This window comes from Parus major, chromosome 2, assembly GCF_001522545.3.
Source record: "Parus major isolate Abel chromosome 2, Parus_major1.1, whole genome shotgun sequence".
NCBI classification, from domain to species: domain Eukaryota; kingdom Metazoa; phylum Chordata; class Aves; order Passeriformes; family Paridae; genus Parus; species Parus major.
Genome location: NC_031769.1, coordinates 36306622 through 36325888, shown reverse-complemented (window position 1 = coordinate 36325888; position 19267 = coordinate 36306622). Strand labels below are relative to the sequence as shown.

General features: G+C 34.5%; 1 protein-coding gene across 1 annotated transcript in view; it reads right to left on the bottom strand.

Annotated features, from left to right (window-relative positions):
- Nucleotides 1-19267, bottom strand: part of KCNH8 (potassium voltage-gated channel subfamily H member 8) — a 118547-nt gene that overhangs the window by 19315 nt on the left and 79965 nt on the right. Inside the window, exons 9-10 of the mRNA XM_033511900.1 lie at nucleotides 18833-19082; nucleotides 14251-14465 (exon numbers count right to left, since the gene is read on the bottom strand). Of these exons, the coding sequence (XP_033367791.1) occupies nucleotides 14251-14465; nucleotides 18833-19082 (465 nt within the window). The remainder of the gene's footprint in view (nucleotides 1-14250; nucleotides 14466-18832; nucleotides 19083-19267) is intronic.

Genomic DNA, 19267 nt, shown 5'->3' with positions numbered 1-19267 from the left:
TGAAAAAATGGTTATATTAAATTAAATGGTGACATAACACTGAACTTAAGGATAATCCTTGCAAACAGATAGTGTGAGAGAAAAAGAAAAGAAAAAAGAGTTGTTTCATCTTAAGTGAGTTAATGAAAAAAATAATATTTTACTTTAATAAAAGAGTAGATCAAGACTCCAAAGCATGCCTGGTAGGTTTCAGTGCTGGTTGGATGGAAATGCAGCAGCAAGTGCTCTACTTTGGCCCTGCTTAGCTTTAGCCCCTGTGACAGCCCAGTCTGCACATGAGGATGAACTGAGTACCTCCAGCACCTCTGAGGAATTTTCAAAAGCAGGGGTGGGACTGAAGCAAGTAGGAGCAAGGTAGTCCTGAAGGAGAGGTGTCTAACCTATTCAAGGCCATAATATTTTCTTTTCTTGAATTACACAGAAAGTAAAACAAAAGAAGGAAGAAGAAAATGTTCTTTCAAGTCTAACCATTTCTAAGACAATCCACTGGAACTGCTGAGTAATATCTGTTGTGAAAATTCTGCTGTTTATTTGAATGTCCACATCTTGACAATGGGTATGTCTCTTACAGCCTATATGTATGAATGTAGCCTATGAATATATAGGAAGATTTTAGTCTGCCAGGAAAAATTCTGAGAAATTTTCAGCTTTTCTAAACCCACATATCAAGGCCAAAAGTGCTTAATGCATCAGTCAATTTATTTTTCTCCAAACATAGGTAGAAGTTGGGCATTTCTGAAAGTCATTTGAACTTGTTTGACAAAAGTCTTCAAAACTCCTAAATATTTAAATTTTCACACAGATTTGAAAATAATAATTGTGTGTAGGTTATTTAATTTTTTTTCTTTTTCCAGAAAAAGAAAGACCTTGTTCCAGGTCTTTCAGGTTAACCTAAAAAACTGTTTTGTAGTGAGGGTACTAGTAGTGGTATAATATAGAATATTTAAGTTTTCGTAAGCAAAAATCCTACTGCACAACAGCCAAGCCAGTAGCAGGTGTATCATTAAATGTAGCAATAACTCCCTAATAACTACCAAACAGAGCAACTGCAATAATTAGGATAGGTAAGCAAAATAACTGCCATGTTCTTACTGAGTTAGATAGAGCACTAGATTATATTAGCAGAGAATGAGATGTCAGATACTGAAATCTCACAAGTTGCATTGTAATCTATGGCAACTAAAGAATCAGTATCTTCAAGATTCAGGATGAGAGGAAACTAGAAATGTGTTAAATTATTAAAGTCAGAATTAGGGAGTACTACTTTGCATTTATTTTTAAAATATTAGTTTAAAATTGTGCCCAGAATTTTGGGGCATCAGTTCGCTTGGTCTCTAGGCACAGGTACAATAAGAATGTTAAATAGCAGCCTTAATTAAAATTCCAAGCAAATCCCAAACATTAGCAGCCTCACAAAAACACCTCAGAAAATACCCATTTTCCTGCTGAAGGCTTTAGAAGCAAGTTGTCATTTGTAATTCGTAACGTGGGTGAAGATTTCCCTCACTTTTTGTTTTGATGTTGGTTGTTCTCCCTCCTGAATACATGTCAATCCTGCCTGTACATCTTGGAAACATAGACAGAGAAATCATTATAAGGGTTTTAAGCTGCATGACCAGTTGCTAGCACTGTGCCCTTGTTTCTGGACCTCCCACTGCTCCTCAGCACAGGAGCCCCAGCCACCTATCGATCCCTCTCTGCTCTGTGGTACCCTGGCTTGGTCACTGCAGGGGAAACTGCCTGCACAGCTAATGGGGTTACTGGCAGCACTTTGCTGCCTTGGGACCTTCCCAGGAGAAGGGTAAAGGAATTTTGGAAGGCAGGTTGCTTTTTGCAAGGAGGGGAGGGAGTGTTCTCAGGAGGCTGTGTAACAGAAAAGAAGGGTAAGTACAAACATGGAGTACATGATGTGAAAAGCTGCTTTTCAGACTTCTCCTGTTTCTTCAAACTTGCTCCTTTAACCCACTAGGGACAATTTCAGTCTGAAAATACTGATATTTTAAAATAAACTATATTTTCAAAAGCACAAAATCCACAGTAAAGAGCTCCATAATTGCTTCTGTATAAATACATTGCAGCCACACTTACTGCTTGTAGCTTTGAATACCCTGTCCTGCACACACAGCAGGGGCCTGGGCTTTATGGCTTAAGGGTTGAAAGTTGGCAAAAGAAACTAATCTGTGCCCAGAGAGAATTCTCAAGGATTTCCCTACTAAACTTTTTCCAGCACCTCCTCTCTGTCTCTCCCTCCAGTCTCCAAGAGAAAACATGAGCAAGAGCTTGGACAGAGCCAGTCAAAGTGCAGTAAATTAAAAGTCCTCCTTAAGCACATAGCTTTCTTTATCTTTGTAAAAATGTAGTATCAGAGTAAATAATTAGGAGTTGTTGCCCTAGTTTCTAGGATGCTAGGACTTTTATTTACAGCAACACACTAGTGCAGTCTTCTATAAAGTGCTCTATTTTTTCTGTATGCAAAGAGTGTGCCAAGTACCTCATATGCCTGCCTTTTAACAGAAGTACAGCTCTTAAAGGATAAGCACCACTGAAATAAAAAACACAGATATTTAACTTACTATGTATTGAGGAAAAAAACCAGAATGATTTACGTTAGCATGAATTATGTGAAATACTGTCAGAGTCTAATTATATTTTTTATTTCAGCCCTGGTGTCTCTCTATGTCTTGTAAAACCAGCTATTAAATTTAATTTTACAAGACAAAACAATAATAGACCATGTACCAAAAGCAGACTTATAAAATTCTTCCATTTATGGCATCACAAATCTATAATCTCCCAATTTTTTATTATCTAAATGCACAGATTTTAAAAGTTCGGTAATCCTTAACATTGTTTATTAGAAGCACAAAAAGAATATTTCTCCATCTGAAAACACTAGTGGTTTGCTGTTGAAAGCCAGTGATCTGAAAATATTTTCAGTGTCAAGAGGTGGTAGTCATTTATAAAGTCCCTACCAGGAGCTGTGGCCAACCCAGATAATTAGCTGTACAATAATTCAAGATGCATTCCAATGATAAAACCCTAAAAAGAAAAATATAGAGACACAGGTAAATTGGAGCCTTATTGGAGGCTAATTCATTATGTGTCCAGTCGGTTAGCATGCTGGGGCTCAATAGAATGTTACCAGTGTTTGCTGGTCTGATTCTTTCTGGTTTCTGGTTCTTTGCCTTCACAAAAAGTAGGACTAAAAATAGAAACATAATTTCACTTATTTTCTTGTAATCTTTGGTACTAAAATACATAAGTAATTATTTATATTGAGGAGTCAAAAGGATAAAATACATTTTCAGGAAAGGATTTGAAATCAAACTGGAGTATTAACGTTCTTAGCATTTGGAAATGGGAAAAGCCTGTTTAGCAGCACTGACAGTGTGGGGGAAAAAAAAACCCTAAGAATGCATGCCAGATGTCCTATTCTTTGCAAATTTACTGTATGGTAATGGGAAAGATACGAGTACATAACAAGAGATTATTGTACCGCTGCAAAACTTAATGCCTCACATGTGCTCAGGCCTCAGTTTTCTCTAATCAGGAAATTTTTAATGAAATATCACAAGTCCTCTAAATCACAAAAGACTCAATCACTCACAAAGAGCTTGTTAGATATAATTGCTTTATACTGAGCAATTTGCCATCCCATCCCCTTTGTGTTTTTTCTTGTTTTGTTTTTCTTCTTAAAGACTTTCTATTGTTCTTTGGCTTGTTCCTATATTTTCTCAGGGTTATTCTTATGTCTCGTCCTTGCTTACTGGACAGATAGAGTATTTTGTGGAAGCAGATGTTTTCATCATTCTCTGATCCTTCTTACAATATAGAGTACATTGAGTTAGCAGCAAAAGTTGAACACCAGATCTGTCACCAGAATTTTGTCCTAGGGAGGTGGTAATTGTGAATTGAGCCATGAGCTCTGCAGTCTCCGGTTAAGTTGTTGTCCTGAATGTTTTGTTTCTTTGTAATTAACTTGTGAAGTTGGTAAAAATGTTCTGTAACTGGCTGCTTGTGGTTAGCTTTAGATAGGTGGTTGTTTTGTTTTTTTTTTTCAAATGAATATTTTATTCGATGCAAAATTCTCACATGAGCTTTATATATTTATATATATTAAATCTATATAAGAGATATAAGATATTCAAATAAATAATAAATAAAAATATTAAATATATTATTTATTACATTTTTATATAACATTGTATTATACTATTATATTAAATCATAATATCTATTATAAATATAAATATTAAATATATGTAACATATAAAGTATATAAATATTCTATATAATAATATTATATTTATATATTAATATATAATACATAGTATATATAATATTATATTAATAATAATATTTTGTGTTAAAAGTTTACTGTTTATTAAAAACCTGAATGTTAACCTCACTGCATTTATTAATTTTTTAAAAAAATTATACTTTTTTTCGTGAGTAATACAGGATTTACTGCATTTCTTGGTAAAAAGATGCTACAGAAACAAAAAACTAACAACTCTGTCACTTGTGTCACATTAGGAAGAAATAAATGGGAAACAGGGATGGTATAATTAGTAATTTTTACTTCTATATGCTTGCATCCCTCTATCCCACCCCAAAACAAGAGAAGAAATTCAAGTCTCAACTGCTCTGAAAATGCATCTTTCATAATAAATCTGAATCAGTAAGAATTAAAAAAAAAATAAAAAAAAAATTTTAAAGAACAGTCTATCAATAAGATGAAAAGAAGACAAAAGAAGGAATTATTAAAACAGACAATAGACCTGGCACTGACTGTACTGTCTGGCAGGTTGTATTTTTGGAAAAGCTTTCAGATTACTGCAGAAAAAAGATACAGTTGAGAAAGCTTTTTAATACTCTTACAGTTTGATTACAGTCAGGTAAAGACTTACATAATATTAACTACAATAAAGGCTAACACCTTTCAAAGCAATAAAACTTAAATGCTTAACTTCAAGCACCTCTAATAAATATTTGCATGATTTGCCCTGGATTGATATTCACTTAAACTCCTCAGTTTGGAGCTGTAGATACTGTGAAGGAGTTGTGTTTGTATTGTTGGCTTTATCTTTAAATGGAACTCCATACTAATATTTATGTAAATATGTATATCTAACTTCAGAGAGTCTCTTGCAAAGAAAGGAGGGGGACAATCATGTGGATTTTGAAGAATATTCTCCAGTTAATTTTATTACTGCCAATTGCCTAGTTCTACATATTCCCAATGTTGGCCAGGTGTTTTGTTAGCACTCACACGACAAATAAGTGGGGTGAGTCCTAGTAGGTGCCTCCCTGAAGACAGAAATATATCTGTGGAGAATTTTTAAGAAAATTGTTTGATTTCTATGAAGCAGCATGACATAGAACCAAACACGATCGTAGAAATCCAGTATTGATTTTAGACAATGATGGAACAAACACTGAACATGGTGTGATTAGCAATGGAATCTGTCTCTGAACACTTACTATCTAGGCAGTATTGGACTGTATATACAGTATATATGCATAAAATGCAGGTATATATTTATTATTACAATCATGCTCTTATTTACCACATCATAAAAAAATTTTCACTGCTCTGGTAAATAATAACATGATTATAATAATATAATGTAATATATATCTTGGGTATCAAATCTATTTTCAGCATAACTGTATTTGCACTTATGTAGGCAGGTTTTATAGCTCTGGTTTTACTGGGTGAAAGTACAGATGATTAAAAAAACTATATGCAGATATATTATTTTTCATATCACTAAAAACTTTGCATTTGTACATAAATAATTTTTGTTTCTACATCCTTTCATATCTTTGAGCAGAGTGGTGGGTCTTCAGAGGTCCTTTCCAAGCTCTGCTATTCTATTGCTATATGAGTAAAGAAAAAGTTGCACTAAAAAACATTACCAGCTCAATAAAATTGAGAACACACACTTGTCTCAATGTAAAATGCCAGTTTGATGCACAGCTTGCACAGCTTATAGACAGTTTTCTCAGAGACTCCACTACATTTAGTTTCTCACATTCCATCAAGTATCCTGAGGTTATAATGACTCTGCAAGTCATGTAGGAACTTCACCACATAACCCATTCTGACATGAACATTATATATCAAGGTAGTTTATGCCCTCAGAAATAAGGTTTTATAGAAGACATTGTGGTACTATCATTTCCTTCATTAATTAGTCCTACATTACCCAGAATAATAAAAGGACAAGTTATTGTAAAAGTGTTTCTAAATTTAGGGTCCCAAATGGATCAGTGCTATATCAGTACAAAATAAAAGGAATAATGAAAAAAAAAAAAAATTAAAAATCAATCCACTCTTCAAATTGACATAATTTTAAAATTTAGCTATATTAGGATTAATTCTATTTTCCATTTTTTACAGTGCAGAGACAAAGATAACATTAATATTGTAAAAGTTATATTACCATGTTCCCTAAGGCACATTGAGACATATTGGAAAAAAGTTATCCTCCAGCATGCCTGTCTAATTAAAATAGAAATATGGTTAGATTCCAAGGCAATACTCTGAAAGCCAGGAGTTTTTCCTGTCTAAAATTCTGTTTGACACAGTGTTTTATGCCCTCCTCGTACAACAGTCTAAAAACATCAATAAGCTGCTTTGCTAGCCTGGATTTTTTTTCAACATGTTACCCTCGGGTTAAGCTTTATAATCTGATGCAGAATGTAATAATCCCAGGAAGTGAAATGAATGGGAATGGAGAGTGTTCAAAGAGACTCAAAAGCTAAAATTAGAAGTAAAATTTTGTCGCTTGTTTAAACATGTTAATTCTAGTTACAATGATTTTCTTTTAATATTTGTCAAGAAAGTGATAAGGTCTACTTGTGAAAATCTTTTAATAAATAATGTAAAGCTCATAACTCCTGTTTCTTAATCCATTCACAAAAGTAAAAGAGTCAGAATTTGGGGATGGGTCACATATACCTAACATAGTCCCAGACTAATGTAATATAAATAGGTCCATTTCCTCTCCTCCTCTTTGTCCTTTTCCATATCTTTTGTGATTCACCCTTACAGTGAATTGTCCACTTGCTTTAGGTGAAAAATGAGAAAGATTTATAAATAAGTACAAAAACAAATAAAAAAAAAATGGAAAAAATTACATAATTTCTCAAACAAGTTGTGTTGCGATGAATCTTCTAACTGGAAAATGACCACAAATCATAAAACCACAAAAGAAGACTAAATTTCTAGAGACAAAACCAGACAGTGTAGGTGTCTGTGATATTATTTTCAAAAATATTAGAATACCTGAAGGCTACTGAAATGAAACAGATTATTAGTGAAAAAAGATTCTTTGGGTAAAGATACTAGGAAAGAAAATAAAAAGGCCAAGCAGTCTATCTTATTTGAATTACATGTTTTCTTGCTGCATTATTCCTCAGCAGTTTACCATATTGAAGAATATATTAGAAACATGATAGTGAGGTGATTATCTTGAGGGGAACTGGGGGGAGGAGATGGCTCAGGGGCAGCACGCATCAGGCTCAGCAGTAACTGCTGCTAAACAAGCTTTATGAGATACTAGACTACAAAAAAAGAGTCAGACCTGGCCTACACTATAGCTCCAGGTTAGCCTTGCTCCCACAGCAAGTGAAGCAGTTAATTGTCAGGCTGAGGGTCTGGAGGAGGCACTGACTGTAACCCTGCACAGGCAGGAGGCTGTCACAGCAGATTTCCTTGTTTGAAGCTAGTATCCAATTTAATAACCAAAGATCCACCAAAACATGCTTACTGTCACAAATACGGGTTGGAGACGTGTGACATAACTTGCAGAGATCTGTTGGAAAGAGCTCATTCCCAAAATACATCTCATCCATTTAATATCAAATATGAAGTGTAAAACAGGTGAATTAACTGCTCTGATTTTGTTTGTGTTTGCAAGTGCATGACTTGTTCCATAGGAATACAGATGTTGAGCTGTGTAAATGACATTTCACCAGTGTCAGCAATAGAGTAAAGTATTTTGTGAGGAGGAAGAGAGAGAGAGAGAGAGAGGGAAGAATAAAAAAACATATTTCAGATTGTTCTAGAAGCATAAATGAAAAATCTGAGTAGCTTGTAAAGTGTGAGAGCCCTGAGTTATATTTGACAGCAACCCTAATTGGAGAGTAGTCCATGCACAGAGGCAGGTAAGAGACCTACTCCAATGAACATATCAAGAATCTAAGTTAATTACATGTTACCAGTTTTAAAATTAGCTTAGTTTTTGACAGTATGAGAAGAACCTTCATTCCTACACTATAATCACTGAGAGGTTGAGAAGTTTATAACACTGCTTTATATCAAGAGGTATAAATGAAAAATTAATATATGGTGTTTTTAGGGCAGAAGCAGTGACATCAGTCACTTAGCCATCAGTCACTTAGGTCTACTACCAGAACAATTAGAACAAAAGGAACCACATGCACATGGAGTAGAGAAAAAAAACCATAAACAGTTGGTTCACAGTTTTAAAATTATTTTAGTTATTGGTTTTTTTTATGAATAATCATAAGGGTAAAGTACCAGACTTCCATTTTTTAGGTAATTTATTCTACTGTTGCAATAATTCTTGTATAGAGACACAAAATCTGCCGTTGTTTGGTCTCTAATTCTGCTTTATACTTGCTGACAGTGAACACCAGTGAGTTACACCTGCAATAATGATTCATGATCCTCTGCCAGACAAGCTACTGACAAAGATGGGTGCTTAATATGCTGTAAGCATATTTCAAAATTACAAGTTTTCCTCCAAGTTATTCAGCTTTACTGTTAAAGTAGGACTGATTGACTTTTTAAGGTAAACCACTTCATTTTACACAGCTGCTGGGTGGCGTGACGAAACATACTTTTTTCAATGCATGACTTTTATTATAAACACACAGGTAATAACCATGAAATAAGATTTTTTTTTTTCCTTTGGAAGTTAAATAATAATTAATAAGTAATTATGTGACTGAAATTTCTAGCAGGCTTCCTTATATTAGAAAACTTGCCAAGATTAAAAGCAACTTTAAAAAAAAAACAAACCCACACTTACTGTTTTTTCCTTAATATTAATGGAGTAGCAAAAGTTATTTTCTTTTTTAAAGTGAAATACTATTTATTATGCAGATAATAAATGCATTAAAAAATCAGAAATTTTACACTATCTTTGCTGATTCATAATAGATAATCAAATATGTAATAGAAAGTGTTACTGCTATATTGGAAAGCAACATTCATAAATTCAGATGACTTACAGTAGAAATCTCAATCTAGAAAAAGCATAAATAAAGAGACAAGAAAGAATTCATGTCAAATATGTAATCTGCTAGCTGAAAACCAAACAGTGGCAAGGCAGGATTTAATCTGAATTTTGTGCTTGCATTCAAAATATTTTTTTCTGTTCATATTCTGACTGCAAGAGCAAGACCAACAGAACAAACAAGGATAAAAGTTTTCAAATAAGCAGTTAAAATTACATGAAGAAGAATTACTTATATGCTTTTAAAATACTTAAGGCTTAGCTGGAACAAACCAGAAAACTCTCTATATTTTAGACTAGAATTTGTAGACATTTTCTTTCCCAAGCTGTGCCCTCTATTGCATGCTCCAGAGCTTAGAGCTTCTTTCACCTTTACAAGCAATTGATTTGGTCAGTTGTCAGATTTTCCAATTGAAAACGAGGAGCATCCCTTGTGATTTCTTAGGTATTGCTAATCACAACTTGAGCTTTATTATAGTAAAAATTTCTCACAACTGAGTCACTAATATTTAATAAATTCTAAACACCAGCTTCTTCAAAGGACAAGAATTTATACCCAAATTGTCAGACAACGCTTTTCAGAGGGAAGATGGGGGAGACCCTTTGGTTTTATTGCTTCTTGGTTGTCAGATTACCTTTTAAAATGTATTTGTCTATTTATTTATTTATTTTATTAGCAAGTAGCCTGGCTAAGGTGCAGTAAAACTCCATGTTCCCAAATGGGGAGGGAATCTACCACATTTTCATGAAACTTTGTCATTATGTTTCATTTACACTGTGATGCACTGATGGAATAAATCTTTGTGTTTCACAAACTGAGTAATTTCATTTTAGAGAATAGCCTCTTGGAGAGGGGGAAGGAAAACTTTCGTGGGCACCAGAACACTACTTTTAAGTCCACAAAAGGAAAAGTAGATTCTTTTTAGTTACAAGTCCAAAGAACAAGTTTTGACTCTTTGGGAACATAACCTCTTCTTTTTGAAAATGACTCACACTGATAGAGCTTTAGTGAGACAAAGATTGTGCCTGCATGTGCCTTGTCTTCCTTTGGGACTTAATTATAGCTCAAGGGACAGTAGAGGTGTCAAGGAGGCTTCTTGTTCTCAGTGCGACTTTAACCAGCCTTTGGTTTGCTTTTTGGCTGGTTTCTGTAGTTTGTTTTGTTTTTGTTTGTTTTGCTTTGTTTGATTGTTATTAAAAATCTGAATAATGTTGTCTACACTGTAAATTCTTCTGCGTGGACAAGAGAAATAATCAGAAACAATAACCTCTCACAAAGCCTACAAAGATATTGTCCAAACATTTACTTATTCTGAGTTCTTCATAAGATAACTAAGAGTTATGAACAGCTGCTGCAACTCTCTAAATCCATCAAATAACACATTTTTCCATGGCTGGTGGATTTCTTTCAGTTTCTTTCATATAAATGTATATGTATAGATGCATTCACATATGTTTTAAGACCCTTCTTCTGAGTGCTTAGTTTCATTAAATCAGATATGGGGCACTCTCACTGCCTAATACATATGCAATTTGTAATTCATAGTGAAAAATTATACAGGTAGGGTGAGGTACATGTCAAAATCTGTTACTCAGCAAACTATTTCTTTACTATGACAACATAGTCACAGACCTAAAAAAATTGGTTGAAATGGCTGAATTGTTTTAATGTCACAACTCCAGCTACCAGAAAAATTAGTATTTTCTAACTGTCATTAAATATTTGAATACACTTACAAACACAGTTATTGGTTTATTGATCAAAAGGGAGCAAAGAAAGCAAGGAGAAGAATATGCAAAATCAACAAAAAGCTTTTTATAAAGTTTATATCTTGCTGTGGTGAAAATGTATACATAGATAGCAAAGTAGCACTGCCAGTGTGGCTGAACACACATTAATGGTTTTAATAAGAAATCACTTAGCAATTCCTGGCTTAAGACTTATCACAAGGAAACCTTCAAACTCTCCCTGATTTTGTGTCTGTTTCTCTAGCTTTTACTCATTAGAGTCTGAAATAATTGTCTGCTCCTCTACTTAAAATCTGGGCTTTTCCTACAATATTGCTTAACAATGCTTTCAATCAGTCTATAAACAGGCACCTGCAGTTTCTACTAGTTAGAAACTTGTCTGCTGGGAAGCCTGGTTACATCTCCTGGTTTTACTGAAAAGAGACACAGCTATGGAAGTCCTTGAGCCTTTTCCTTAGTTATACCTTACTTGGAGTTTAGTGCAGATGAAGCACATCATTATATATCTTCTTAGACTTGCAAATGAACCAAGAAAACAAATTTAAAATTTACTTTTGTGTGTGTGTGTGTATGTAATCCAGTGCAAAGTATCCAATTTTGACACTTCAGGAGGACACTGCAGGTGACTTCTGATCCCTTTTTGTCCACATGCCTCTAATTCAGTTCAAATCTCTTATTCAACTTTAATCAGCACAACAAAGGTAGAAAGGGGATAATGAACCACCAGGACTAAATTCTTATTAATTCCCAGCTTTTTAATGCTGGCTTAAAGTTTTAATGAATCTTCAACCTACAGTAGATTTTGTGGACTTTGGCTGAAAATGCAATAGTATTTTAGGTCAAGACTGAAAGACACCTCACAAGTCACAGTGGGGAAATTCATGTTATTTCACCCTACAGTTCATATAACCTCTCAGGTCATGTTTTCACCCTGAGTTTATGTGACCCTAAATACTGCTGGTGATTTATTTTAAGAAGTATTAAATTCACATTCAGGTACAGAATTACAGTCATTTAAAACATCCATGAAAAAGAGAGAGAGAAACAGACTTATTCTAATGAATAGATCTACTGTTTAACTATGGAAAAGTTCAAAAATTCCATAAAGCTGCAGAAGCCACAGATACCTCTAAAGTAAAATCTCCCTATATTAGGGAGAGGGAATCCAGATACAGAGGCCTAGCTGACAAACTCTCCCATGACACCATTCCCAAGTGCTGTATTTAAAAAAAAACAAAACCAAACAACAACAAAAAGAAGCAAGAAGTCATATTAACAAACCCACAAACTGTACATCTGAAAACTTCCTTCTTATCTCTGAGAGTAACCATCAGATAACTCCAATTATTTCTGTTTGCAAGTATTTTCCTGCTGAAGCAAATTGAGTGGTTGACCAGGCACACTTGCTACTGACAAGTATCTATCCTTATTTGTCAAACCCTGTTTTTGTGGTGGTACAATTTTTGGCTGCCTTATTATGCTGTTTATCTTTATTAATAAGAAAAATTACTGGAAAATAAATGAGGTGCTCTACTGCAAGAGAAAGAGTAGTAGAGGGCATAGTTCAGCAGAGGATGTAGGCAAAAGTGACACTCATAGTCTGTCTTGTATTCTGTTTATCTGTGTGTGTGACACTGGACACTATTTCATGTCAGGATATTTTTTCCTTCAATTTTAAGGTAATAGATTATACCATGAAAATACAGCACACATTCAAAAATGCTCCAAATATTTTCTTTTTAAAGCAGAAAAGTTACTTGGATGTGTCCCACATTACTTTAAATGCCATTCATCTCCAAGAGCCTGAGAAACACTCACCTTCAAGGCTGCTGTAGGCTTGCTCTCAGCAGAGTCTGTACATCACCCAGCTGACATTAATTGGGAAGAGTTATCCCTGAATTTATAAAACTGAATGCAGCTGAGAGGGTGATCCCCAGATTTGTCACCACACAGAAAAGCATGAAGCAACACATTGTGGGGATCCAAGTTCCATGACAAAACTGTAGTGGGGAATGCAATAATCTTCAAACTCTGTATTTACATGGAGTTGTACTCTTTTTCAACTCAAACCAAGGGAAATGTGTTATACAAACTAATCACCAGGCTCTCAGAACAGCTGTGTACTCTCAGCTGCTGTTTTCAGCAGCAGGGAGTTTGGAGACATTTCAAGAGACAAACAAATGAGATATCCTGGTTATTTTCCTCTCCAGAAGTACGCACTTATACATGGACTCATTTCTGCTGCAATGGTTTAATAGGGTGTTGCTGTGGAAATACTGGCACCAAAGTACACCTAATAGGAAGCTATGTAGAAAATCAGCCCATAATCAAACTCATTGGGGTTTTGCACTGAAAACTACTTTGGTTCAATCTTCTTTGGCATTATATTTGTCCCCTGTCTTGAGAGTATCTTAGTGAAAATTCATGTTTTTCCAATGTTACTTCTCTCTGTGTTAGGAGAAACACAAAACAAAGACAAACATCTGAACTGTTAAAACACCAACTTGAAAGTTTGGCTGTAACTGTCTTTGAGCACTCACATGATAAAATCAGAAAAAGAGAGATGTCATAAAAGATTTTCACTATTAAAATGGGAATATACATATTTTCTATATAATGTCAGTGAAAGTACTTTGGTGAGTCTGTACTGAAGACTTTCAGGAGTGCTTTATCTGGAATTTCTTCTTGTTTTGTTTTTGTTTGGGGTTTTTGTTTGTTTCTTTTTTTTTTTCCAAAATGAAGTATTAATTTAAGTGGAAAAACACATTTTAATTGCAGTGTATGAGAAACAACTATTTTCCATTTTCAGTGTGTGTGATGACATTCTTAACTAAAAATGATAACAAATGTATGAAATAAATGCTCATTAGGCTGGCCCATGAGCTTCTAGAAAAGGTATGCCTAAAAACCTTTATTTGGACACATAGTTTATATAACTATGAATTATTTTTAGACATAAACAAAAAATATTAAAAAAATAAAAAACTTTCTCTCATGGATGATGCTTGTTATGGAAAATGAGAAGCAGAGAGATTGTTCAATGTTTGTGATCTTACCAACTGATAAAAAATCATGTAGGTAATATCTGAATTATCAAACAAATGGAATCAGCGGTCCCTTTAACATAATTTGCCCATTATTTCTTTATTGTGACAAAATTATAAGGAATGACCAAGGTATGAGAAACCATTGAAAGATTATAACTGCAGAGACCTTTAAAGATACTTACATCACTTTCATGGCCTTCTCTTAGATTGTAAGTGAGATCATGCTGGATGTCTTCAACAAACTTGTGAGCATACTCTGGGTAAAGGTCGAGCACTTCAAAGAGACCTTTGAGTATAATGCATTGGAGGTCACAGTATGTTAGAGCTTTAACATCTGCGTTTGTTTTAATAACTTGATCCCTAATGGATAGATTTGCTCCAATTAAATCTCCTTTACCTAAAAGGGAATACAAAAATAATTATCTTCAAACCATAAATTCTTTACTTATTTCTTGAATCATAAACCTGTTTAATATAATTGCTACTCCTGAACCTGAAATCCCATTGTTACTAATGCCTTGTTTAATTAATAACATGCTGAAGGATCACTAATTTTTTTTTCCTTTTTTTGCAGGTGCAAACTTAGACACAATTAATTGGATGTACAAAAACTAATTTCCAAACAGGTAACTGGCTGATTTAAGGGAGCAATAAAGTAAATATGTATAAAATGAAGATTTAAGCTAGTAACTCATAGCAGGTGCAATAATTTTTTAAAAAAGCTGCTGTCAGGCATTTATGTGCAAGTCTTAAAACATGCAGGTGTTAAGGTAGCATTTTAACATTTCTGTTCAGAAGAAAAAAGAACTTAAGAAATAATTCTTACACTGTTTTTTTCATTTATGGGCAAGACTGCCTTAGAACAACAGTCTTATGAAAAGCTTCTGTTGACCATGTATTGAGGAGCACAAAAATTTTATAAAAACTTTTTTTAAAACTTCCATAACATCTGATCTGAGGTAGAGATTCCAAAGTGGAGTCATTGAACCAGAGGTTTTGTCCAAAAGTAAAGGCTGATGGTCTTTGTTAAAGACCTGGACAGTGTGATGGAGTGTATTCTCAGCAAGTCACGGGCAACACTAAAGGACAAAGCTGCCCTCAGTGAAAGGGGGACCTCAATGAAAGACAAAACAGCTGTTAGGAGTACCATGAAGTTCAACAAAACCGAATGCCAAGTCCTGTACCTGGGATGAGAACCCTCCCTACAGCAGTATGGACTGGGAACTGACCAGCTGGACAGCAGCTCTGCAGGAAAGGCCCTGGGGGTCACTGTGGACAAGCTGAGCATGAGCCAACAATGTGTCCTTGCAGCAAAGAAGTTCAAGGACCACCTGTGCAGCATTAGCAAGAGTGGAGCCAGCCAGTCAGGAAATTACTCTTTCCCTCTATGTTTGTCATGCTTCATCTGGAGCACTGTGTTCAGTTTTGGGCTTCTCAGTACAAGAAAGAATATTGAAAAATTAGAATGAGTCCAAAAGAGGCTACTAAGAATCAGGGACTAAAGAATACAATTTATGAGAAAAGGCTGAAGAAATGGGGCATTGCTCTATCTTACAAAGAGAGGGCAAAGGAAGGATATTATTACTGTCTTCAACAGCCCAGCAGAATATTGTAGAGAAAACAGAGTCAAACTTTTCTTCAGAGTGTACTGATATACTGGGCACAGGGTGTAACAGATAAAATTCTTATAAATCAGGAAATGAATGTCAAGCAACGGTGGAACAGCCTGCCCAAAGAGGTTGTGGAATTGTGAGCATCCTTGGAGATGTTCAAAACTTGCCTGAACATAGCCCTGAGGAATCTGAGATAAATTTTCCCTCTTATAAGCAGGTTTAAGTTGGGTAACTTCTGAAGGCCTGAAGGTCCCTTCAATCTTACATTATTCTGTGATTAATAAATAATAAATTAAGACTGTCACATTGGAAAATCCACCCAGCATGTGATTCCAACTGTATATTACACAGGAAATTTCCAGCTTTCAGGGTAATTTAAACTAAACAGTCAACTGTTCCTGAACCTTCTTAAATGGGATAGTTTTACACTGTAACTTTTTTAACTTTTTAGTTCCTTGAAATAATTTTTTTCTTATTTACGTGGAGCTTGAACAACTTTCTCAAAAGTACTTCTCATAAACTCAGGGCAGAGAGGGTTTTTCTCTTGCTAGGAATATACATACATTAATGCTACCTTGGGGTCTCTTAAAAATCTCAGTATAAGTGAGAACTGGTACGAGCTTAGGTCAATCTTGGAAAGAGAAATTTGATAGGTAACAATAACATCTGTCATTGCTCATCACAACATATATTGCTACTTATTATTTACTAATTTATTGGTGCATAATAAAATAGAGCATAAAGCTAAGCAAGAATACACTTTCAAATTTTACAGTGAATATCAACAATTCCTTAGATTTCTTCCATTATATTAAGCAAAGGGCTGGCAGTGTAAGCTTATTGTTGGCTCTTAATGTGGACAAGAGAAAGAATATTTTTTATACAAAAACTGATCCTTAAACATCTTAATTAGAAAATGTTTAGATATATGAACAGTATTAGTATCAATACTGCATAACCATTTTGGAAAAAAATATTAGATTTTTGATTGTAGTTATAATTTTGAAGTAATTTCATACTTAAAGACACTACAATTGATCTGGTAGTGCAAATATATGTATTTTTTTAAATGAAAATCATGCAGCAAAGGCTGTAGATAGTAACCTGAAGTTTCATGCAGAATTAATGAAGTGATTAAATGATTCTACCTTTAATGTAAACATTTGTTACATAACAGAATCATTTCAGCTATTCTTAGTAGTTTTTGTTTTTTTTTTTAATTGGATAACAAGCTTATATATACATGTTTCTCACAGACACATCTGTTTTTCAATAAATTAGGGACATGCAAAGTTATAAATGTTCTCATTACGGATATTTTTAAAATAACTTATGGCTAATATTTTTAACAAGTTAAAGATATGTGGTCAAACAGTACATAACTCATATTCAAACATATTTTCCCATAAAATATATTATTAGAGATAAAGTAATAGTCTCTAGAGGAAGCAAAGTTGTATTTAATGAGAGCATTTCACTGAGTTGTTGCTGCACTGCTTGTTAGTGAGAATGGCTCGGTAAACAAAAACTAATCCACTAGAATTAGAATCAGGACAGAATTATAAAATATTCTGGGAACTGCAAGCAACTCAGCATTGTCAGAGAAAAAATTGTCTTGGATTTTTACATGAGATCAGTAACACAATTTCTCATAGGGACCTACATGTTTGATGCATTCACCTTCTGCTGGTGTTAATTAGGTTTAAACGATGAAGCTCCCATTCACTGTAACAAAGCATTATTTCATCGTGTTATGTTTATGCTTTTTGTACTATGATTTCATTAACTGCTCCCAGAAATCCATCAATCTCTTTCTTACTGTTTTGATTGTCACCATTACACAATGATGTTTTAATTAACATTTTAAGAACTGCTTGAAGATAGAATCATTAATAAGATCATAGTTCAAATGGAAGTACCTCTTGAACATTTGCTGGCTTGTAGGTTATGTTTTATTATAAGTCATATTTTTTTATCTTTGATCTATGTGATCCAATGAAATCAAGAGATTCTTAAACTTCCTAGAAACAAACAAGTGATGGAGTGATGTGGACTGTCAATCTAATAGAATTAAAGGGTTCTGAAAAAAGTAAGACCTGTATCACATTTATATTCTGAAAAAAGACCAATCAAATGTTTTCTAGTAAAATAAAGGAAATTCAATTACAAAAGACCAGAAGCTTCTATTCTCAACAGTCTAGTGTAATCCCATGAAAGAGGAAGGAAAGCAAAAAGGGAAATGTTCTTTTTAACTCAGTTTTATAAGAATATTAAAAGTTATTAGAAAGAAGAAAACATTTAAGTCTAAGGAGATATTAAAATCATAATAAATAAATTCTCTACTTTTAGAGTAAAAGTTTATATTTTATTTTGCCAAAGAACTTCATAAACATTAGCTGAGACAGGCCTATTCATCCTTTAGCTGAAGACAATTTCTTTAGTAGGCTTTAGGTTGAGGCAAATCCCAGAAATTTTTAGGCAGAGATGGTTAAACCTCAATGAGGTCAGAAACAGTAATCATGCAAACAACAACTAAAAATTTATTAGAGCAGAATTTCTGGCCTTTCTCAGTTCTAGTACTCAGATGACTGCAGACAGCATCAGTTACCATGAAGTAGCCTGGGGGAGCAGAGCCAAAAATACCTCTTTTTCACCACATGGATTTTCTGCAACAGGGGTTCGTAGGCAAGTGCCAAAGAACCAAAGTAGGCTCATATTGCTTTCTTTCATTTGGGAGCATTAGTGGGAGCACTGCCCAACCACTAATTATCATGAAAGATTTAGGAACTGATGACCCATGTTCTTTGAGCTGTCAATACCATCACCAAATATAGCAGAAAGCAGCAATTTTTGTCAAAACTTGAAAGTACCTCTTTACATGAAAAGAAGGGAGAATAAATATAAGGAAACCAGAAGTGAGATATTGCACAGCCAGCAATATGGCAATTGAAAGCTCCTTAGGTTAAAATATAAGGAAGTTTAAACTAAAAAATACAAAAAATGGGAGTGTACCTAGAATAGGTATTACAGGTTAAAATGAAACAAATTCTTTCTCATCAGACAATTAGGACACTCTAAGCCACCAGTTAGTAGAGAAGGTTCTACACTGGGGGATCATTCTTCCTCTTAGGGTCTATGATTGTGAACGTACCAAGGATTGCCAGCACAGTGCTGTCCTTCAGGACTTCCATGGAACCTGAGCACACAAAGTAGATCGCTTGCAGGGCATCTCCCTGCCGGAGGAGGTATTCCCCAGGAGCACAGAAGGAGGTTTTGATGTGCAGAGACAGAGACCTGAGGCAACCACGACTGGCACACTCGAAAAGGGAGAGCTGCAAAATCTCCTTGTTCAAGTGCATGGTGATATCTGAACGCAGCTCGTCTGGGAAGTCTTTTAAAAGCTGTCCATAAGAAGGAAAAAAATGATGAAAAAGAGAAAAATTGTAGAATTATTTGCTTCCACTTCTGCAGAGTGGTTTAGTGATTTAGTGGTGCTGCACATGTCACACTATTGCAAATATTTCCCTTTGATTTTTCTTATCCCCTTGGTGAGATGTGGTATTTTAAGAGATTTTAACACCAATAA